This window comes from Etheostoma cragini, chromosome 6 (genome assembly GCF_013103735.1).
Source record: "Etheostoma cragini isolate CJK2018 chromosome 6, CSU_Ecrag_1.0, whole genome shotgun sequence".
Taxonomy (NCBI): Eukaryota; Metazoa; Chordata; class Actinopteri; order Perciformes; family Percidae; genus Etheostoma; species Etheostoma cragini.
This window is the reverse complement of record NC_048412.1, coordinates 10,868,979-10,892,747: the sequence shown is the minus strand read 5'-3', so window position 1 is coordinate 10,892,747 and position 23,769 is coordinate 10,868,979. Positions and strand designations below refer to the sequence as shown.

The following is a 23,769-nucleotide window of genomic DNA, read 5'->3' as shown; positions in this document are numbered from 1 at the left end:
TTCAAATTGTTATGGCATTATTAAAATATCTAGTATATACAGTATAATATCCATTGTTCAATGCAATCTTTGTTATTCACCCCCTCAGACATCAGAGCTTGGAGTGACAGAACATGTGGAAGGTGATCCTTGTAAGTTTGCCCTGTGGGTGGGCAGAACTCCGACTTCAGACAACAAGATCGTCCTCAAGGTATCAAGATGTTGATTTTAATGGTGAAGGGTCACTGTTTGATCTCTGCAATCATATTTACAAATTAACAGCTTTTTCTTCTTTTAAATATTTTATAACAGTATCTGATCTAATTCCTACATAATCCCCGAGAAAGTTCACTTCCTAAGTGTTGCTTTATGCTACTAATTACACAGAAACATTAGCCTAGCAGCTGATGGGTCGAAATCCAAACTCACATGCAACTTGGTAGTTCTCACGCAGTGAGTCAGAAGCAATGTTTTATGCAGTGTGTGTGTATGTTTAATGTCTAAATATGTGCTGTACAGCTATCTGTCTTATTACATAACTTCTGATAACCATCTTAATCTTTGTCTTATGTAACTGCAGCCTTGATGCTGATTGTTGCTAAGGGAAGGAAGAAGAGAAGACACAGACAAGAATAGTTCTATGTTAAATACAGTGTTGCTTTGGCTCAGTGATATTAATAAACAGAAGGCTGATAATAAGCCTCTTTCTGTGGAACCCTAAGTGGAGTATAGGTGAAACAGTTGTCGTCATTTCGCTTTGTGTCTGAATATGGGCATTTGACTCAAGTACAAGATTGCAGGGATCAACGCCCTCATGGGATCAGACAAAACTATATAATTGGTAAATTAGACCTGATACGGTATTATGGGTCAACGATTAATTCATTCAGGCCAAATGAACAGGGCGAAGGCTTTTATTTTTCTCCGCTGTTCACATCTTGAGTTGTTGATTTTATGTTCTGTTTGTGTCTGTATATGAAAGAGCAGAAAATAAAAAAGACCTGGCTACTCTACTGACATAATACCTGTACGTGCTAGAACCTTTAAACTTAACCATGTCTGACCCAATCATGTGATGTGTCCCAGGCTTCTAGTATTGAGAACAAGCAGGACTGGATCAAACACATTCGGGAGGTCATCCAGGAGAGAACTGTCCACCTACGTGGAGCTCTGAAGGAGCCCATCCACATCCCTAAAGCCACCACAGCTAAACATAAAGGCAGACGGTAACCAAACAGTGTATTAATACAGTGTGTCCAGTGTCCTGTAAATGTATTTTGTATGTGCAACTAATTTTTGAAAATAAATACAATAGTAAATGTAAAAACAATGTTAATCAGTTTTGCAATCATGACATTTAAAACACTGCATCTGGGCACAGCTTGAATCGACCGCTGTAGCCATACCGGGGAAAAAAACTAAAGTGGCACTACAGAGCAAGCACAGTATATCAACTCAATAATCAACATCATAGCTATAGAAAAGATATATAAATCTTAAGAATTATTTGTAATAGTAATAATAGATGACAGTAATGATAATGTCTGGCTGCAGGGACGGAGAGGAGCTGGACAGCCAGGGAGATGCCAGCAGCCAACCGGATACCATCTCCATCGCCTCTCGTACATCCCAGAACACACTGGACAGTGATAAAGTAGGACCACACACACAATATCCAGGCTCCAAAATGTATAGGCAGCACTTTAGTGATACACATATTCATTTTGATGTTTTCATTTCCATTTCCATGCCACATTATTCAGTTAATTTCGTCAGTATGTAGCTAATCTGTCATTGGTCCATATTATGCCACCACACACCAGAAGCTGCAACCTGGTTAGATGCAGGAAAGTTGTTTCCTGTGAAAGTGTTTAATTGTGTTAAGAGGAAGAAACAGTCCATCTGACAGAGCAGTGTGTGTGTGTTTGTGTGTCTGTGTGTGTTTGCGTGTGTGCTCGTGTTAGTGTGGGTGCGCACGCTTGCGCATGTTTGCGTGCGTGTGTTTGTTAGCTTTACAGTTGCTCATACTGAGCGTAGGAGGAAAGGCCTTCTGTGGTGCTATTACAATATATAACCACACACACATACACACAAACCCGCACACGTAGATACAAAAATATTCCCATACTTTTAAGGGAAATTATTTTTAAACTGTAGCAGTGGACATTTCTGCTGTAATCACACAAATTTGAAAATTAGCTTAGCGTGTTCACTGTCACTGTTCACTGTTAGCACAAAGCTCAGCTCTGTGGTTGTCTCATGTAGCATAAAACCAAATTTGTAAAGCTGAGGAGATGAGCTGTGTTTCTGTGCGTGCGTGCATGTCTGTGCGTGCTTGCTTATGTTCACGTGTGTTTCAAAACTATCACAGTAGTTAATTTGTCATTGTATCCTCAGTTAAGTGCATACATACAAGCATAAACATTTAAAATACACAATAACTGTGAACTAACTGACTACGAATTTTGCATTTCAATCTCAGTTTTTGAAAGCTTCTCTCTCTGTGAGGACTCTTTGTGAGACCTTTCATTCAAAAGGCAGTGACAGTGGTGTGTTTGTGTTAGTGTGTGTGTCCATGTTCCTGTGTGTGTCTCTGCTTTAGTGACTGACTTGTGTGTCAGCAGCTTCTTCAGCCTCCCACGCTCTTTTCACAGAGGATACTCGTCTGTATGCCAGACAGGAGAGCACAGTAGTTTTAAGTCCTCCACAGCTATCAATCTCTAATCTAATCTCTAATCTTTAATTCGTAGAAATATTCCGGCTATTTTCTTTTCTTCTTATTTTCTGGAGTTGGTTTTGTTTATTAATGGACATTAGCGAGCTTAATTGTGGCGACACTTGTTTAAAGACAAGAATGGATTAACAACTTCCCTCCGGGGAAGCGCCACACAACAGGGAATCATTTAAGCATCAATAGTCAGATTGTGAGGACCCACAGAGGAGTGCTGTTGACCGTGGATGGCAGCAACTTTTCTTTTGGCCTTGTGATGTTATTATGGTTCAGGATTGTAATTATCTTGGGCTGTTTTCCCAGGGGAAATATTCCATAACAAGTTAAATCAATTGCACTATTTCTCCAGACAGTGTGTGCTTACCTAGTGAGCCACTTCTTGTTGTGATTTAGGACATGTTCAGTGGATAACTGTAGAAATCAGAGTGCTGTAAAGATTTCTTGCTCTTTGGGACTTCTCTTGCAATGAGGGAGTGGAAAACAATGGAGAAGCTGGAGGACAGGATCTCAAATCCCGTTTCACAACTCCTTAGCTCTCTGGCTTTACCACACTATCAAAGGGTATGTTAAATATTCTGTGATTTTCAGTATTTGAAAACAAGAAAAGAAAAAAGCTCTCCTGTGACATTTTAACAGTGAACATCTTTGAAACGATCAGTGCAATTTATTTCAGATAGAAAGGACACAATACACTTGCAACACTATACATTTCAACACTAGAAATAGGACACACATGTCTAATTTAAGCAGTAGTAAACCTGGGAAGGGTAAAGCATGACATGTGTGGATGATTTTTAGTCTGCTGAGTATGTGGATATTTTTAACTATGTGTCTAATAGTATAAGACTTTTCTCATCTGGCATTAAGTTATATTTAGTATAAATGCTCACAAGAGGATTAAAATCATTTAAGGTTTTTTAGCTCAAAATTCTTTGCTATAACGTTTTCTTGGACATTTACCATGAAATACAGAATTACATAGAATACATAATTAGGTTTGTTGCTAAGTACAGCAGAGGACAAGTTACAGATGTTTGTACAGATGTGATATTCATTTGCATTTACATTGTCAATTAAGCCAATTTATTTTAACTTTTTCCCAGAAAATAAGAAATTGTTTATGATTTTCTATTAATATTTGTAGAATAACAATATTTATGCACCCTCTGGTGTATTGTTGCTCTCATATATGTTACCAATGAGCACAGACCTTGCTGTGAGCACAGAGATTGAAGCCTTCATAGAAACAAGCAGCTGCCTTGTCACTTGTTAAACAGAAATACCTTTGAGAATAATTGGTAAATAAAGTGACAAATTCCATCTTGTTCCAACTCTATCTAATTCTGCCTTCTCTTAGAGAGATTAGATGAGCAAGTCAGATTGTCAGACTGACGTTTTGTTCAGTTATGCTAGAATGAATCACCAATCATCAATGCATGTGAACTTTAACTGTACATTGCAGCTGGAGTACCTGTGCTGTTATCAAAGGATTTTGTGTGGGAATATTTGCTTTTTTTCCCATTCATCCCATTTGGTGATGGCAGAAGTAATTTTACTGAATGAGAGTAATGGAGGAAGTATTCAGATCCTTTACGTAATTAAACATATTAAGAGAAGAAGTTTCAAGTGATTTGAGGGGAAAATAAAGTAAACCTTATATTTATTGAACAATACTTGAGTAAATGTACTTTAGTTACATACCACCACTACTGAATGGCCATGGTTGTTCGCGTAAGCTTATAGTACCCGGTTCTTATGTTGTATATTTTTAAATACTTGAAAGAAAATACTGAAATTGAACCTTCTATAGTGGAGCTTGGAGGGGATACAACACTGGATAGTCCTGTGTGCTGGTAATCCGTACAGGCTGGACGAGATACGTACAATATTAACGGTAGCTTAAAACCCAATGTTTTTCCAAGAGGATTCTCCACCCTCATGAGTCAATGTAGCAACAATCAAATCCCAGTTTACCACATACAGGTACATGCTACCTGTATTTAGTTTCTTGTGATTTTAGTTTCTTGTTAGATACAATTTATCCTCACAAATAGCAATGTGGAACCTGCATTCATGCTTTGTGCAAACATGTGAACAGTAGAACTAAATGTGAACAAATATCAGCATGTGTTTAACAGGTTTTCACATCTTTCTTCCTTTTTAGCTGTCCGGTGGCTGTGAGTTGACAGTGGTGATCCATGACTTTATTGCCAGCAATGGCAGTAGCAGCGGGGAGCTGACGGTGCGGCGAGGCCAGACTGTGGAGGTTCTGGAGAGACTTCACGACAAGCCAGACTGGTGCCTGGTGAGGACCACAGATCGCTCTCCAGCCCAGGAAGGCATCGTACCCTGCGCCATGCTCTGTATCGCTCACTCCAGGTCCTCCATGGAGATGGAGGGGCTCTTTAACCATAAAGGTAGGATGAAAATGTTTTCATTCACACTGGCCGATGGAGTGAGAGTTATTTTGTCACATTGAGGAACATCTGGACACATCAGAACATTGGGAAAAGCTAATTGGATGTAGTTCATGTTTGAAAATGGCAAAGGTGGCCTGCCGAATCTTCTTATCACACCCAACTCCTTGTCACATCCATGCACATATGGAGACTTGGAACATTTGGGAAAGCTAATCGGACGTGTTTGGAAACATATCATTGGTGAGCTGCAGAACCTTCACTTCACCACTCACCAAACAGCTGGTCGGGAAAGCATGTATTTGTATTTCTTGGTGTTGCTATGCAACTTTGGAAGACCAGCTTGAAGCACAGCTCTCTTTTAATTATCCCAAAATAATTTTAACCATTAAATTCCCAGCACTCCACAGATTGTGTCACTGCCAGTATTCCTTATATTGTCTTTAACATGCAGCAGCATGGCCTTGATTATCACAAACATGAAATATTAAAGTGCCTTGTGAAGGTGCAACCCTGAAAGAAATAATGTCAGAATCTGCATCTGTTGAGAACCCAATGGGTTTTATCAAGACCAGTCCACAATGTGGTTGCCAATGTTTTTTTTCCACAGTCTATGTGTGTGCTTTACCATCACACCAGCTCTGGTTACTTTCTGTAAATCCTGCCCTGCCGGCAAATTAACTCATAGTTACCAAGACAACAGATTACTCTGAATACCAATTCTTAATAGTGATAAAGGGTTACAGCCTGCTTTTAGTATTCAATATAACATATTTTGCTTAATAACAGTAATGCCTTGGAGTGCAGCCTTGATCATGATGGCTGTGTCTTGTTGACTTCATCCTATCCTTTTGATACTCCCATGCTTGAAAGTCAACCTGGACGGAGACTGGGACTCCCTGAGTTTGGATTTGGTTCAAGTTCTCTAAAAAAGGCACAATAGCTTGCCCAGGTTACTGTTGGGATCATGTCAGACCCTGGTGCTAGGAAGTTCTATATTCTTGTGCACTGTTGTTGGATGTGCTTTTTGATGGTGACTGGTTTGTTCATTGGGTAAACTGTTTTCCGCTCTCATATGATGCAATGACATCTGCTGTCTTACTGTTTCTTACTCAGCCTAGGCTGATGCAGCTGTTTTAATGAAATTGTATCTCTCTGCACTGCCCCTGGGCTATGTAAGGCATTGATCTTGAGCTCATCTCTCTCTCTCTCTCTCTCTCTCTCTCGCTCTCTCTCTCTCTCTCTCTCTCTCTCTGACTCTCTCTCTCGCTCTCTTCTAGATAGATAAATAGGTACTGTGTATACTATATTTACTTATATATATGTATACATTCACTCATACTGTGTATTTAGATTTGTAAAATTTGTCTTATGACCAAAATAAACTTGGATATCTTAATCTGGACAGTGTTGCTGAACAAAGAATAAATATTGCTAACAAAGGACAGAACAGACCTGACCCTCATTCGACACTTGTCGGTTGAGATATGAGCTGCTGGTATCATGTCTTGACAAAGGTTTCTACTTGTGACTTTCCCTCTTTGAACTGAAAGAGTGGGTGAGAGCTGCTTGTTTCTATGGTAATAAAGCATACACATATTTTGATGGCAGCCCTGTATGAGAAAGGTTTGCATTTGCATTTAAAATTATAGGATACTCGGATTATACAAACAGGTGCTCACAACTTTGGAATTAGCTGAATGATTTACTAGTAGAGTGTTGAAAGAAGGGTAGAATTTCCCAACTACTTAATTAACTGCAGCTTCACTGTTTCTCATCTCTTTTCTCGCTTATACAGCTTCTTGTTTTATCTGGTTTTCCTTGGTCCCTTGGTTGCGCCTGACCAGCCCTCACTGTTTTTATCTGTGTGTTTGTGTGGCCAGTAGGAGTGATGAAAAGGAGCATCTCACTGCATGGGGTTTCCGCGTTTAATAAAGGCTACTGCTGAGGACGAGAAAGACAAGGATGACAAAAAACGTCTTTGCTACTTTGTCAGCCTTTTGTATTTACTGACTGACCATACAGGCCACTTTGTCAAAAGTTGTGGAAGGGTGGCGGTTTAGCGGATTAGTGCTCTCCGGGAAATCTCCCCCTTTCCTGTTGTGTCTCTCAAGCAGGAATAATTGACTGTTGGGGGACAATGTCTGTGTCTGGAATAACAGAATAGAGTTGATTCAATGGTTCACATACAGTAGGATTAGCCTGCAAAGTGAATAGCTGGCAGGTGCTTGTCTGCTCAGATTAAGATGTGAACTACTTTTATTCTCTCATTCACACATATGTGAGAATATGCGAATGTGAGTATAACAGTAGTTCAATCCTAAATCCTGTGTTATTCATCTAGCTGCTGAAACCTGTGCAAACCTACACATTCCTGTTGAAATCAGGTTTAGACCACTTTGCCTTACACACTAATCACATTTTCAGTTTGATTACTGGAATTCCCCCGTTTACCAAAGCATGCAGGTTGACACTCAGTGCCTCTCATAATGAGAGAAATACTAATTTGGTACACACTTAATAACATTGTTACTAATAAAAAGGACACTTTAAGAAGCAGGCCAGTGTCTTTACAAGTGTGTGCGTGTTCTTACAGGATAGAGTGTGTTTAGAACCCAGGGAGACAAACACACACACAGTTAAACAGGGAGAGCTTTGTGCATCTAGCCTGCATAGCTGCTCCGGAGCACACTGTTTCAGATGTATCGAAGATGCCTAGTTGAAACAGAGTGTTAAATACATAGTTTAAGTAGTAATAAAAACCAAGACTCGAAAAAAGAAAAAGAAAATTGGAGATTCCAATTTTCAGAAAAACTGAAATTTGTAACCAACCAATAAATGTTTTCCAGTGACCATTTTCCTGTACACTTCTCTCTTGGATTTCATAACCAAGTCTATATTTGTTCTAAGCATACTGCACAACTTGTATACATCCTAATGCTTGTAAAATATGCAACCGCCCACACAAACTGAGTGGGTGCTTCTACAAAGGATAATACGGTAGATGTGCTGCATGTTTGCAGACATCCCCTTGGAACAGCGAGGCACAGTGGAGGCTTGCCCAGTATCCTCATCCCTACACTCTCTCTCTCTCTCTCTCTCTCTCTCTCTCTCTCTCTCTCTCGCTCTCTCTCTCTCTCTTTCTCTCTTGCTCTCTCTCTCTCTCTCTAAGATAGGAGATACAGAGAGAGAGTGAGAGAAAACATCATACTCTCTAATGCTGCATTTGACTTTTTCTTTTTCCTCACACTGGACTTTACACTTTCTCTCTTTGGGATTTCAGCGACGCAGTTACTGAAACATATTTAGGTTTTGCATAGGAATTGAAAGTTGTTCCTGTGGATATGCTGTGAGGGAATATTTAAATTCAAAATCCCAGGGGCGTTACATTTGACATGGCCCGTGGAATTGAGTCCTTAGTGTCTCTAAACCCATTTTGCTCCATGGATTCAGCACAGGGAGGACACTCTGACAACTGCAAGTTCTGGCTGCTGGACCTGGGTAGGTCTGTCATTCATGTGTGAAACATGGGTAACAATAAAATGTGTAGAATATAAGCATTAGTGTAATTTTAAAAACACTATTCTGTTTTATGATTCTGACAGAATCATAGAGAGTTGGGGAAGAAAAAGTGTTCTTGTGCTCTAATTCCCCAGTTTGGTATTATTGTTTGGTCGTCTTATCATGTTTAAGACAGTTTTGCCAGTTTGTCCTTGTTTGTTGTACATTCTACGTCAGCTATTTTCAATTGGGTTTAATGCAGAGGGCATTCACTAATAAAGTATGGATTATGTTGTGGCATTATGGCAGTGAAAGTAATTTGGTGAATGCATCGTTATGTGATGAGATATTAAATCTACTAAAATCCCATCAACAAGATTATATCTTTGTGCCTATCTGTGTGCAAGTTCAGGCGGTTGCTGTACAGAGGAAGAGGGTGTTATTGTAGACCCCAGGGAGAAAAGACAATAATAAGGTCAAATAAAATAGAATAGAATAGAATCGGAAAATAAGGAGCTTCTAACGTTTCTTTACTTTTTCATGTTTTCACCGTTCTCTGTCATATAAAGTATGATAAGGCTTTGAAAAAAACATCAGACTAATTGTCCACAATATGTAGTGGGTGGTCTCTAAACTCTCCCAAATCTCCCATCCCAACTCCACACCCTCCCTGACTATGGCTGTTGGTGGCAAGCCCTCTCCAGCATTGTCTACATGTTTACAGAGCAGCTAGCTGAACCCCGGGAGCTTTCATACACCCTGCACCTCCACCCCTAAAATCTTGTGTCCTACCACACCGACTGATATTTGTGTGCGTCTGTGTGTTTGTACGACTTCTTCTGGGAAAGATAAGGCCACACTAAAGCTGCTCCCCTGGTGACATCTCTGGAATCCCAGGCATGTCTCTGTGGAGCTGTGCAGACTTTTGGGATCACTCCCGTTTAACTACAGCCTCTCCCCTCCATCCTATTCTGAGACACAGGCACACACACACACAGTCAGAAATCTATCATGTTCTTTGCGGTAGCGTGAATGAGCAATGATTGATTTATGATAGCGTGTTGGTTGCTTGCAGGTAAATTAGCAAACATCTGAAGATCCAGTGGAGAGCATCTGGTGGACTCCTAGTGGGTCTCTTCTCAGGGATATCAGCCCAAAGAGTTCAACTGAGTTGTAGTAGTATTAGGAAGGCAAATACAAATCTGATTTGCCTTTGCATGTTAGTAGATTTTACAAAGTTTGAATGTCTACACATGCATTTAAAGTATATGTTGCATATTTTTACATGCATTATTGGGCATTTATTATGTGTAAACACATTTTTCCTGTGACAAACACTAATGACATATGAAGATATGCAAGTGTATGACTCCAAAGATCATCATAGTTGTCTCAGCAGACTATCTGAGATTCCGCCGATCCAAAATTGCTACAAAGATGTTAGTTTACTAATTCAGTATAAGTCAGTATAATTAATTAAGCAAGGATTAATATATTACTATACACTTAAAGCCTGTCATTGGGAAACTAGAGAATTTGGCTTAATTCTCAAAACATTTTGAGGAAATATGTTGACTAAGATAAGAGGAGACATGTACAGTTATAGCCACAGATGTATATGTATATAACTCTGCATTTGTAATTTACAAGTACAAGTTTAGATAATGGGAGTAATGGAACCAGATCTCTTTTAAATGTAAACTATTATATAAAAAACAGTGATTAAATGAGGAGAAACTCTTAGCTAGATTTATCTCCCTGCAAATAAACTATGCCGCCATTTTTGTTTCCCATGAGTGCTGTAAGCCTGACCAGCTGTTTTTGAGGTGACACCCTGCAGGGTAAAGGTCATGCCGTGTGTGTGTGTGTGTGTCAGTGCAGTGTTTGTGTGCGTGTGCATGTCCCACAGGTTATTTTCTACTGAGGAGGAATGTGTCAGGGCCGCTGACCCTATGTTTAACCCATTTAGACCCCTGTTAGCACGACCTTGTCATTCTTATTAGAGCACATAGATACCACCAGATGCTTATCTTTGTCAACATTATAGTCATGACCCATAAAGAATAGAAGGTGGAATCATTTGCTTTTTCATGTTTTTCAGCTTAATGCACCACAGCACCATCCCGCTATTTAATAATATTCAAAATGTATGGAATTCTATTATATATACAGTATATATTATAATTTGAATATTAGCAAATTATTGAGGCGTTATTCCCTTACAACTGTAACCACAAAGGCAGTTTTCTCAGTATTACATTTTGTATTTGAGTATTTGAATGCCATTCACAGGGAGAAATGTTATTGTTTTTCACCAGAAACCCAGTTGGTGTCAATTGACTTTAAAACATGTGTCTGCTTAACATGCCCTGCAGACTTTTATGTAATAGCTAAGACGTACCTGCTTACAGCATGGTTACACGTGAGATTGTGTCTAGGAACAATGGTCTGTTGGCTCTACGTGAGGGGCCCTTACTCCTGTGATTGGCTCTCTGGTTCATTCCCTTTAATAGTGTCCACCCATGTGTTAAATTGTGAATTTGGTTTGATAGTACAGTAGGTGTGTATTGTGGGACATCAATTTTGTTGGCCACTTGTAATAGCAATAGTAGAAAGGGACCTGGTTTACATTTGGAAATAAGAACACATTAGAAAATAGTTGTGTGATGCTTAAGTGTCCACTCACAGTTACTACCCAAAGTTTTCCAGACTTTGAAAACCTAATATTTCAAATCAAATGAAAACAAATCAAATCAAATCAAATGTGCTTGTGTTATCTAGTAAAGTAACATACAGAATTAATTAAGGAAGGTTTTAATAGTCAGTGGAGACCAACAACAGTAATAAATGCTAAGGGGATTCTGTATCATCGGAATTACAGCCTAAAATAGTCTCCATGGTTGTACCCATGACTAAAACATTCCAGGGCAGTATCATAACAAACATTTGTGACTCTGGTTTTCATTTGGTACTGCAGGGGAGATGGTGGATACAGGTAAATCACGACTCTACCCTTCCCTACATTCTTTACTAAACAGGGAGTTTGCATGTAAAGATCTGTGCCAACAAAAAAATGATTATCTTCCATCAAATTCCCCTCAAGAAAGATGGACAACCCCTGCACCCCGCCTCTTATCATCTGTTAATATGCCCTTTGGGTGGAATTTATAGATCTTCAGAGCAGTTCAAGCTTCCCTTTCAATGAAAGATGGAACAGTATCCATCCGAGTTTCTGTCTGGCAAAAAATAAATTGCAGGATGAAAACAGGATAAAAAGATGTTTTCTTACCTGTTCCGCCATGACTTATTCATGGTACTGTTCGCCTGACTCATGGCTAAGAAAATCTTGCACGAGACAACCTAAGTATAGCAGAGTCAGTGAAAGATCATGACTATTATCGCTCAGGTTATACTAAAGATCTCTTCAAATGACCTGGGCTTTGTCAGAATGAGATGGTGAGAGCAGTCTCAAATAAGATTGCTTCAGGGTCTTACTGGTGTGGGAGATGCTTGTTGTTCTGGGAACTTTGCTTTCTTCTTTCCTTGCATGCGATGTGAAAACACATGCTTCATATCAGCAGAGCACAGTAAAAGTGAGTCTCCCAGAGGCTGAATGACTGACACGCACGTTCACATGCAGATGCGTTATTCAGTGTAGAAGTGAAAGCAGAATTTCCACACCTGCCATTCATAAGAGCCATTCAAATTGGACACAGCTGCATCTTTTTAACATCTTTTATTGCTAAATGATGAAGAGGCTGAAGCTTGAATCTCACAAACATTTTACATGTTAGTCAAGCTGCTGCAAAAATATCCACAAATATAGATTACTCAAAAGTTTCTCAAAAACATTACACGTCTAATTGTATCTTTTTCTACATTTTGCTTCCACTCAACAACTCACGACGCGATGCAATAAGAGTAAAGTATCGTCCTTGAGTTAACTGCTGCCCCCATAGGAAAGCACTTGTTTTTGCAGTCATGCCCTCTCTGGTGATCATGATCATCTGCACAATAAGAACACCATCTACTGAGATCTTCCTGTACAACAAAAGAATGTTCCGATTTAGTTTAGCTACAGCTCTGATCAGCTTTCCATTTTAAAGGGATAGAAGACGTCAGTTTATTAGCATACTGAGAGACTTTTAATAAGAACTGTGTTCCTAGAATGTCTCCCAGTCCTAGTTTTTGATAGATAGTAAGAGGTACTTTCCTCATGCTTGGGAGAGTACCTTCAAAGTCAAATCTAGAGAGTCATTTTTCTTTGCTGCGTAATGGGAGCAGAGTAAGGGATACTCTTAAGTCATGCTGTTACCTTGTTTTGAACTATAAGGTCTTACTTAGAGGAGGTCTTGTCCATGGAATGATGTGTGGTGTCAGAATTGGGGTCATGTTGCACAGTGTGACAGCACACAAACAAATCCAACCTCAACATGATCAAAGCACCGGGGGGTTCAGGCTATCTGAGAAGCAGGGGCGTAAAAAAATAAAATGAGCACTGCATCACGTTTTCTCTACTGGAAGGGCAACTTAGAAGACACTTTTGCTGCCAATTTTTTTAACATGGGCGCTCCGAGTCCAGTGATCCCAAGACTCTTTTGCCAGATAGCTTGTTTAGCCGTTTAAGAGGTTTGATTTCTTAATTTAGTACAATGCAGCAGCATTTATAATGATGGTAAAGAAAACTAATGAGAGAGTGTCGAGGTAATGTAGGCTAACGATAGGATGGAGAAGGGGAGCAAATGAGCAGATATGGGCATGGATCTTTGAAGCATTCAGACAAAGCCTCAAGCATCCCTTTATCCTGTATTTTTTTTCTATCACTCCATCACTAGTGAAAGAAGAGCTTTCCTCCCACAGATTCCCTATGGTGCCTCCATCTCTGTGAAAGGGCCAGCCCGCTTACTGCACATAACACATGTTAACCCTGTTCAAACAAACAGAAGCACACACATTGTTATCATATACCTTGTTTTCCCTCAGTGTTTCTGACTCTATGCAAACTCACATACGAATATATGGTGACTGCATGTAAAATGTTGTTTATTGTTTTTTACACAACTTGAATACATTACCTACTACTAGCTTCAAGCTTTACAAGCATTTCTGATCACCAGACAACACGAATCAAATGGATTAGTAGTCTAGGTTTAGTCCTTGAATTGAAAGACCTGTGAACCAGTGACAAGAAAATACACTGCTGTTAGTATTGGCGAACTGATTGGAGCATTTTGATTATTGACTACACAAAGCAATGACAGCATCAGATTGTTTAAATTTGCAAGTTCCATTGTTGTGTTTAGATATTTTGGTGAGGTAACTGCTTTTGTGTACATTCAATTCACAGACTATACTTGATAATGTCAATATTAACCTTCTCTTTCTTTTCTCCTCTTCACCCTTAGACACCTTGTCTGTATCCAGTAACGACGCCCTACACCCAGGCTCTAGCCAGACGCTGGGTCCTCACAGCTCACCAGGACCCAAACGTCCTGGGAACACCTTACGGAAGTGGCTGACCAGCCCGGTGCGGCGGCTGAGCTCCGGCAAAGCTGATGGCCACGTCAAGAAGCTTGCACACAAGCACAAGAAGAACCGGGAAGTTACAAGGAAGAACATGGACGCAATGGCCGGCTCGCAGAAGGACTCGGACGACAGCGCCGCCACACCACAGGACGAGACTCTGGAGGAAGTAAGAATAGATAAAGCAGTGGATAACACCAGAACACCTGCCAGAACATTCAAAGAGTTTAGGTTCCAACCTAGCAACTGTAAATCATTGTTCTCCTCTCTGTCTCCAGCGAATGCGTAATGAGGGGCTGAGCAGTGGTACCCTGTCCAAGTCTTCCTCATCAGGCATGCAGAGCTGTGGTGAGGAGGAAGGAGAAGAGGGAGCCGATGCCGTCCCTCTACCTCCACCTATGGCCATCCAGCAACACAGCCTGTTGCAGCCAGACTCCCAGGACGACAAGGTTGGTCACGCAGGGCGATCTCAATATGTTTAAAGTGGGCCAAACATGCTTTGCTTTATCAGCAATATGGTGACACAGAAACACATACATACATTTTACAACATATATAAAATGTTTTGTCAATTAACTGGAGGGAGGCTTATACATGTACAAGATAATATAACACAGATAAGCGCAAAATAAATTGCTATTTGCACAAAGATGAACATTTTAAACTTTTACACTTGTTCTTTTCAAAATTGCTAATTCCTTAAAATATTTTATCTACATCAGTCTTAATTTAAGCTGAGTTTTGTGTTTGGTTCCATGTACAGGTCCACACAAAGCTTCCAATAACACATAATACATTTTTACTTACTGGCACTAATAACCTTTCTTGTTTTTCTCTTATTTCCTTGATGGTTGCATGTTCCTCCCTTCAGCATTATGTTGATTTTTGTTCTGCTTCTCTTCTTTCCCAGTTTCCCTATCTCTCCATGTAAACAAGCCACTTCATCTCCACTTTTTTTTTCTTTCTTTGACTAAACGTCATTCCTGTGGAGTGTAATTGTTCTACTGTTGCTGAAGTGGATACTCCATCCATGTGTTGCTGCAGTTGTGAGGTGTTTGTGGGACTAAATGGGGAATTCCCATTAAGTCTGGTTTTGAACAGTTGCCTTTTAAAACATTGTCTGCCACTATGCCTTGGACTGGACTCTGTTGCAGAGGCAAAGCTTCTCTCTAATGGAGCATTAAGCAACAATGTTTTATGTATATAAGTTGTTTGATCAATCATGGCGTTCGTGCTTGAAGAGCTGTCCAATCCTAGAGCTTGCCATTGACCTAAACCCTCCTCATAACTGTTAACCCTGTTGACTCCAACTTGGCCCCAGTTAACCCTTTTATTAGGGAGATTACACCCCCCAAGTCCTTATTTGGACATGTGGAATATCGGGGTCCAAACTCAACAATGGTGAGCCTGATCACATTCACAGTAGTAGCTGTTGAGAATGTATGACTCCTCTTCGAATGCAGCTCTGCCAAGTGTTACATGTGTTTACACCTTAACCATTAACTTTCCTGCTTTCTTTCATTTTCTCTGTCTTTTATCAGTCTGCATCTCGTCTGTCCGCTCGTCCCAACAGTTCAGAGACACCCAGTGCTGCTGAACTGGTCAGTGCCATCGAAGAGCTGGTGAAGAGCAAGATGGTGAGATAAAAATATAAACAAAACTCACAAGTACTGAACGCAAATGTGGCACGTTTATACACAGAAGACTTCTGATAGATTACAAGCACACACACATACATACACACACACACACACACTTTTTTTCTGGTGTTGTTGACAGAGAATGGCATCATGGCCTAACTAGTCATCTGTCAGGACTGTGATTCACAATGCCAGCTGTCCACTCTTCCAACAAATGGGCATTGCACTGGCCAATATCCCCAACACACATGCCCACTGGCTTACATACAGTATGGACACATAACAAAGTAAAGTTAATACCGTTAAATGAAACATGCTGTTTAAATGAACCACATACTGTAAAACACTTTCAGCTGTTTGTTTTTCAACTCGGTGACAGCTCTTTTTTTCTTCATTCTTCTGTTTCTCTCCCTTTGCACTCTGGTCCTCCTCTTCTTGCCTTTATCCTCATCTTTCCTCAGTCACTGGAGGATCGTCCCAGCTCTCTATCGGTGGAGCAGGGCGACAGCAGCTCTCCCTCCTTCAACCCCTCCGACAACTCCCTCCTCTCCTCCTCCTCACCTATCGATGAATTGGATGAGCGCAAGTCTGGCTTCTTCAAAAGAAGACAGTAAGTTATAAGCCTGTGTTGTGTTACTGTTTTTATAAACAAAAGCTGCATGAGTTCAATCAGTTAATCACGTTTGTCTTCATTTGTGTGCTTATATGGAACATTTCTGATGTTCATCCACAGCTGAGTGCATTACATTTGTATTACACAGCGACTATTTCTGTTTTGTGTCTCCCAGTTATGTGCTTCTGGAGCTGGTGGAGACTGAGAGAGACTATGTCAGAGATCTGGGATCAGTGGTGGAGGTAAAAAAAAAAAGAAGAGACATTCAGAGCTTTCTTTTTGGTCGGTGTTTGCTGAATGTTTTACATACGAGTCAACCTTTCTTCCCTCAGGGCTACATGAGCAGAATGAAAGAAGAAGGAGTTCCAGACGACATGAGAGGAAAAGACAAGATCGTCTTTGGAAACATCCATCAGATCTATGACTGGCACAAAGAGTATGCTGGCAGTCTTAACATGCCTTACAATATCCGCTACAAGTTTTATTACAGTTGCGTTGTCTGCCACAGCGTGAAGAAAGAAAACATAATGTAAAGAATACAGGCTGGATCAAGTTCCTTAGCAGGTTGAATCACATGTTTCTCTCTTGCTTGGTCCCCAGTCTTTTCCTTGGAGAGCTTGAGAAGTGTTTAGAGGATCCTGACAGGCTGGCTCCTTTATTTGTCAAACAGGTGAGGAACCGACACATTTGTTTTGCATTCAATTTTGTGTTGAAGGGTATAGATTATTAAGTCAATTTTATTGACTATAAAAGAGAGAGCAAGAAAAGAACATTTTAAACTGTCATACTTTTTCGCACTTCTAAAAGCTACCTTTGTTTTCTGGTTTTGATCCATTTACAGGAGCGGAGGCTACACATGTACATCGTGTACTGCCAGAACAAACCTAAATCTGAGCACATTGTGTCAGAGTACATTGACACTTACTTTGAGGTAAGATTCTTTTTACACCTTCCCAAGCCTGTATAATGTTCCCTATGTTGTATTATCCAGGTAATCATTATTTTAGTATAGAGATAATATTATTTGTATCTTTGATCAGGACCTCAAGCAGCGATTGGGCCACAGATTGCAGATTACTGACCTGCTAATCAAACCCGTCCAACGCATAATGAAGTACCAGTTACTACTGAAGGTAAATCTACTGTAGTGTTCTTACTTTGCAGGCTGCATTCACACTAAGTCAAAGTACTTTTGAAATTGATCAACACAATGAACATTGTTCTTAACATTAAATTTCTATTACAGGATCTTCTAAAAATTTCCAAGAAAGCTGGAGTGGATACGACAGAGCTGGAGGTAATGTGAAACCAAGATTGCAGCTAAAACTTTCTTAAAATAATAATGTATAATAATCTGTTTTTCATTACACTTCACTTGAAGGTTTCTACATAAGAGTGACCTGTGACTATCCTGAATGAGTCATAAACATTATTAACAAGTCATTGTCAGTTTATGAAATAACACTTCTTTTAGTAAGTGTCATTTGGTTTTGTTAGGGTTAGGGTTCATGTGTTATGACAGATAGATAGACATTGAGATAACTTCAAGCAAAGTATTACCCAATTTTTTATGCAAAGACTCCCATTCCAATCCATTTTTTTTGTTTACCTGACTGCAAATTATCTTTTAAAGTTTGTGTTACTCTCATGTTCTACTATAGAAAGCTGTAGAGGTGATGTGTGTGGTCCCCAAGCGCTGCAATGACATGATGAATGTTGGGCGCCTTCAAGGCTTCGATGTAAGACCGCTCTTTATCCTCTCAGAAGTTTGTGCATGTCTGTGCCTGTCTGTGTATGTGTTTGGACAACTATACTGAATTAAATAAGGTATCAATGTAAATAGTTTACTGCATACCCTGCAGAAATCAATTTCTAATGTCAGTCAACTGCCTCTAGGTGTCAGTGTGCACTAATGTTTGCAGATATGTAGTACTGTAGGTATTTTGTGATGTATTAGACATTGCTTTTGTTTTTGCCCATCTCTTGCGTATTCAAAATTTTATTAACAAAAACTGGCAGTCAAAACGTTGACGGGTATGCTGTCCTCCGCTGTCTTCTGATTTTCTTTCTCTGTTCCCTCCCTTTTTCTTCAGGGTAAAATTGTGGCGCAGGGCAGATTGCTCTTACAAGACACATTCATGGTGGCAGACCAGGATGGAGGACTTCTGTCCAGGATGAAAGAGAGGAGAGTCTTCCTGTTTGAGCAGATTGTCATCTTCAGTGAGCCCATAGACAAAAAGAAGGGTTTCTCTTCTCCTGGCTACCTCTTCAAGAACAACATCAAGGTAGAGCTAGTTACAGTTAGAGCAAAATAAAAGCCTCCCACAATTGATAAAATTACACTGTCCATGCAGGGGTTAAAGTGAGATTTGCCAGTTGGTGGAACCCTACAATCTGGGGGGGGGGGGCTGTGCCAACACCACACCAAATTCCATTCTCAAATTTAACATTATAAGTCTTCCTACTACTTTAAAGTTTCTACCCTTTACACTAGGGCTACACAATAAATAGAGATTTTTTGTGTTAGTTGAAAATATCAGCAGGAAACGGCACCTTCGTGGTGCCTTTTACAATCTATTCAGTGTTCAATTTGTTCCAAGATAGAATGTTGGAAATGATTTCCTTTAATCTGTTTTAAATTTAACAAGCAATTTGTTTTATCTTAGCAGAATACTGAAAGCAGCAGAAATGCAGAACTGAGTACACTTTAATGTCTGTTTAATTATCGCAAGTAGTATAGTTTTTGCAATTCTCAACAATGTTATTCCATATTTTCCTCATATTGTGCAGCTATACACGACACAGCACTTTAGGAAAACTCCCTTTTAAAGCTAGTACTGTTACTCTCGTTGTGTTCTTCTTCAACAACAGTGGTCACCAGGTGCAGTTGACAGGAGTAAAACAAAATAATAACTGGTGTGTTAACTGCGTGCCTAATTGCCTCCTAAGTTACCATATAACCGGTTGGTGACAAGCATTTAAAAGGCTTTTTTTTACATTCACTTCCAGGTTACTGTGAATGAGGGCAAAACAGCATCACCAATCTATTTTAAACAAATTTTCTCTGTGTAGCTCAGCTAAAAACACTGGATATGCATCATGTTACCGTGTCATTCACTACCGAGCCGGTTTGTAACCAGTATGCCGCCAACAGTGTGATCTCCACCTGTTCAACTGGCTTTACCAAATAGTTGTCCCAGCCCACTTTAACCCCCTTGTCTATGTGTTGCATTTTCACATACTGATTGTACTGTAGTTTCTTAATTAAAACACAAATATTTACTTTTTTCTTTGCCACTCACTTCCTCATTTTTTTCCATCATTTCAGGTGAGCTGGTTGGGTTTAGAAGAAAATGCAGACGACCCCTGCAAGTTCACGCTCACCTCCAGATCATCGAGTGGCAGTCTGGAGCGATACACCCTCCATTCAATGAGCCCAGGAGTTAGTCAAGTCTGGGTCCACCAGGTCAGCCAGATACTGGAGAACCAGCGCAATTTCCTCAATGGTAAGAGTATGATGTGCCTATTAGTGTGCACACAAAATTACAAGCTTACACCAAAATGATGCTGTAACTGGTCTATTAGTGGAAATATGCACAAGTAGCATTATTTTTGAGTTTTTAATATTGTACTAGATCTTTTTCAACCTCAAACACTTTCTAGTGTTGTCTTAAGGGTTCTGTCTTGATTATTATGAGGTTTTATTTAAATATGCTTTTGTATCATGAGTGAAATCTTGCCACTCATCTTCTCCCACAGCTCTGACATCTCCCATAGAGTACCAGAGGAACCACGTGGGTGGTGGCGGGCCAGGCGGTCCACCCAGCAGTAGCAGCAGTAGTACTGGAGGCCTGCCAGGAGGCAGCAGCTCCAACAGTACCTCCAACATGGGTGGGGGAGGTGGCGGCGGTGGCTCTGGAGGATCAGGGAGCAGCTCCTCTTCTCTGTGCGGCCCTCGCTCCCGACCCTCCCGCATCCCCCAGCCATCCTCACGCCTCCCCCAGCCCGTCCACCACCACCATCCCCCGGGCCCTGAGGGGCCCGACAGATCAGCAGGTAGGTGGTCACCCTGCCACCCTCCTTCCCCTCAGTCCCTCCCCTCTAACCCCTACTCAGACACCACCACAAATGGAGAGGTGGTGTCCTCAGAGGTCCCTAAGATGAGGATGCTGAATAGTCCTCATGGAAGTAACAGTAATAACAGTAACAGAGCATCAGACAGCTTGGAGGCCAGTGTCAGACCGGGTCTGGGGGGCTATGAAGAAAACCAGATACATCAAACAGCTGGAATACCACAGATGGCTGTGGCTCCTCTTAATTTGCCCCTAAAAAGCCCTCGGGTTGGGACAGTTTCTCCTCTCATTTCACCTCTGTCCCCTGGAGGTGGAGGAAAGGAAGCATTTGTCCCCTCCAGCCCAGCCCATAAAGGCAACTCTTTCTGGGCTCTGGTCCCTGCTGTGTCTCCCTCTCCCGCCAGCTGGCCTGGTTCCTTCTCCTACCCCGGTGACTGTGGTGGGGGAGGGGACTCTTTGGGCAGAGGAAGCCATGGGACGCCCTCTCATCGCCGCCACTCCACCCACAGTAAGGAAATAGACCGCATGAGCACCTGCTCCTCCACCAGCGAGCAGTCCATACACTCCACCCAGAGTAACGGGGTAAGAAGCCAAGTCGAGGCCCAGGCTTTAGTGAGGCCTAGAGCTACTCACTAGTCACTAACCCCACCCTCACTGACTGGCTGTCCGTCAGTCACCCTGCCGCTGGCTCTGAGAATGGCTTGTACATGCATCGACTACTACACTGGAGATTAACGGCTATCTGAGTGCACTAACTTCACCGACAGTGTGTCTGAGAGAGAATTTTCTGGCACTCCCAGAATGTACTAACAGTGTGGATCTGACTCATAGAGCAGCTGTTGTATCTGCTTTCTTAGACTCTCTGAGCTTCAATGTGTGTTTGCTTCTCTACTGCAGCTATTAAATACTAACAGTTGCCAAAAAAAAAGAAATTAGTACAAAAATAAAAAAGACATCATTACATTTGATATTTGTAAGTACTACTTCCATGGCTATATCCTGATGCAATACTCAATGATCTCTGGTCAAAACTTTGTCACAGATCAGGAGCTCTTTCACATTTTACCTCCTTTATTCTTTTAATGGTAAACCTTGAGACTACACCAGCTGCTGTTTGCTTTACTTCAGCCTGCTCTGTCTCTCTTCAAGCTGATAGATTGTCTTATATATTTTTCTTAGAATATTCTTTACTTCAGCTTCACTCTGTTCTTGTGAACACAAAGTTCCGTACTTCAGAATCTGGCCTGAGGGTCATATCTTCTCAGAACATAACTTGTATTACTTCTTAGTCACCACTGTAGATGTAAATGATTGCTTTACCCATTTATATGCAAGATAAATAAAAATAATTTTGCAATGCTTCCTGCATGCATCAAGCATAATAGCAAGGTCATTTGTGATTTTAACCATCGATCAAATCCTGCATTTGATTGGTGTGAAGCTACTGATACACTTCTATACTCTCCTTTTTTCAGCAATTTGTGGGTGTGTGTGTGTGTGTGTGTTTTGTTGGTTTGCGTGCATGTGCAGTCTAACATTGTGATTAGTTTAAACAGCGTTGTGTGTTTAAGTCTAAAGTTTTACAATCTTCTTTAACAGAGTGAAAGCAGTAGCAGCAGCAGTGTGTCCACCATGTTGGTGACCCAGGACTATGTGGCAGTGAAGGAGGATGAGATCAGTGTGGTGCAGGGTGAGGTGGTCCAAATGCTAGCCAGCAACCAGCAAAACATGTTCCTGGTGTACCGAGCGTCCAATGAGAACTGCCCTGCCGCTGAGGGCTGGATCCCTGGCTATGTATTAGGACATACCTCATCCTCAATCACACCAGAACTCCCTGAAGGAACCATCAAGTAAGAATATGAGACAACAAGCGAGTGCAAATGTCAGAATTCATCGTAATTATGTAAAAGGGGAATAGAAACTGAGACTGGTCTTGTTTTCTTTAGAAAATCATTATCATGGCACACAGCACTCCGTATCCGCCGAAAGTCTGAGAAAAGAGACAAAGAGGGGAGAAAGATGGAAAACGGCTATCGCAAGTCTCAGGACGGCCTGGCCAACAAAGTCTCTGTCAAGGTAGATTGTGAAATCATTTTTACAAACCCAATCAATTTGCTCTTCACATTTTTGTTTGAGCAAAACATCTAATGTTGTCCTTACATTTTCATTGCAGCTTCTAAATCCCAACTTCATCCATGATGGTATGTACACGTTGTTCCTGTTGAGCGAGGAGTGGATGAGTGTGTGCATGCGGGTGTGTGTTAAAACAGTCAAGGAAACGTAAAGAGAGAACAAACAATAAACCTTAACAAATCTACATGCTTGAATTTGGACATTAAGGTCTTTTATAATCTATCCCGTCCTGTCATGTCACTTCTATGTAATGTAATGTGTATAGAAATGTGTTGTTAATCTGATTTGGGATTCAAGGTTCGGACTTCTATTCTCTATCTCCAGCTCTTCCAGAGTTCTTTATCCCTGTTAGGGATGTAGCATGTGAGGGTGGCGACAGTGTTACGTTCAAGTGCAAAGTGTGTGGTCGCCCCAGGGCCACTGTCACGTGGCGTGGACCAGGCAACAACTCTCTGAGCAACAATGGACAGTACAGCATCACTTACAGGTGACAGCATATATCTAGACTCGAGTTTGAAGTGACTTTATCAAAGCATCAGATTAATGGGATATAAAGCCTTAATTTCAAGAAATACAAAATGCTACTGCAGGTTTGGCCATTCACAAGAAAATCTCCGGGTTGCATATTGCAATGTGATCAATGTTTTAACTCCCCCCCCCCCACCCTTTCTCTCTACAGTGAGACAGGAGAGGCAGCTCTCCGTATCCTGGGAGTGTCTGTAGAGGACAGCGGTGTCTACACCTGTGTTGCCACAAACGTAGCAGGCTCTGTCACTTCCTCCGCCAGCCTCAGAGTGTCAGGTGAGAGCCCTCTCATTATAGAAACCCTTTAACTATTCATTTTCCAGTGAGCTAACTGGGTTTGTTCTGTAAAGCTAAATTATTTGGTACATTATTGTACTAACACCATCTCAGGTAGTGTTTGAACCAGTGAAACTGTACATATTCATTTAAATTTAATTTCTGTTAAGCAACTGAAAAAGAAAAAGTCCTACTTAAATAGATGCTTTGAAAAAGAAAGCACATCAGTGTACTTAATCGAATATAATTATGTTCTTAGTAACAACTGATGATGGCAGTGAAGTACTCTGGAAAAGCAGCTTTGAGTCCCACTACACAGAGATCACTGAACTAGGAAGGTAAGAATGTGCCGATTACC

At 40.8% G+C, this 23,769-nt stretch overlaps 1 protein-coding gene across 6 annotated transcripts in view; it reads left to right on the top strand.

The window, feature by feature from the left end:
• The window catches only part of triob (trio Rho guanine nucleotide exchange factor b), a 102,622-nt gene that overhangs the window by 74,488 nt on the left and 4,365 nt on the right, over window positions 1-23,769 (top strand). For 3 of the 6 annotated variants that reach the window (XM_034873173.1, XM_034873175.1, XM_034873176.1), the window contains 24 exons: window positions 89-190; window positions 1,066-1,205; window positions 1,534-1,633; window positions 4,875-5,127; window positions 14,034-14,320; window positions 14,430-14,600; window positions 15,693-15,788; window positions 16,253-16,401; window positions 16,580-16,646; window positions 16,737-16,840; window positions 17,005-17,074; window positions 17,246-17,335; window positions 17,445-17,537; window positions 17,651-17,701; window positions 18,066-18,143; window positions 18,498-18,689; window positions 19,733-19,910; window positions 20,164-21,059; window positions 22,077-22,327; window positions 22,424-22,553; window positions 22,651-22,678; window positions 22,935-23,097; window positions 23,290-23,411; window positions 23,671-23,749. In XM_034873173.1, the coding sequence (XP_034729064.1) occupies window positions 89-190; window positions 1,066-1,205; window positions 1,534-1,633; window positions 4,875-5,127; window positions 14,034-14,320; window positions 14,430-14,600; window positions 15,693-15,788; window positions 16,253-16,401; window positions 16,580-16,646; window positions 16,737-16,840; window positions 17,005-17,074; window positions 17,246-17,335; window positions 17,445-17,537; window positions 17,651-17,701; window positions 18,066-18,143; window positions 18,498-18,689; window positions 19,733-19,910; window positions 20,164-21,059; window positions 22,077-22,327; window positions 22,424-22,553; window positions 22,651-22,678; window positions 22,935-23,097; window positions 23,290-23,411; window positions 23,671-23,749 (3,890 nt within the window). Of the gene's footprint in view, window positions 1-88; window positions 191-1,065; window positions 1,206-1,533; window positions 1,634-4,874; window positions 5,128-14,033; window positions 14,321-14,429; window positions 14,601-15,022; window positions 15,552-15,692; window positions 15,789-16,252; window positions 16,402-16,579; window positions 16,647-16,736; window positions 16,841-17,004; window positions 17,075-17,245; window positions 17,336-17,444; window positions 17,538-17,650; window positions 17,702-18,065; window positions 18,144-18,497; window positions 18,690-19,732; window positions 19,911-20,163; window positions 21,060-22,076; window positions 22,328-22,423; window positions 22,554-22,650; window positions 22,679-22,934; window positions 23,098-23,289; window positions 23,412-23,670; window positions 23,750-23,769 lie in introns of those variants that run through there. The other 3 variants (XM_034873177.1, XM_034873178.1, XM_034873179.1) reach the window with 3 other exon arrangements.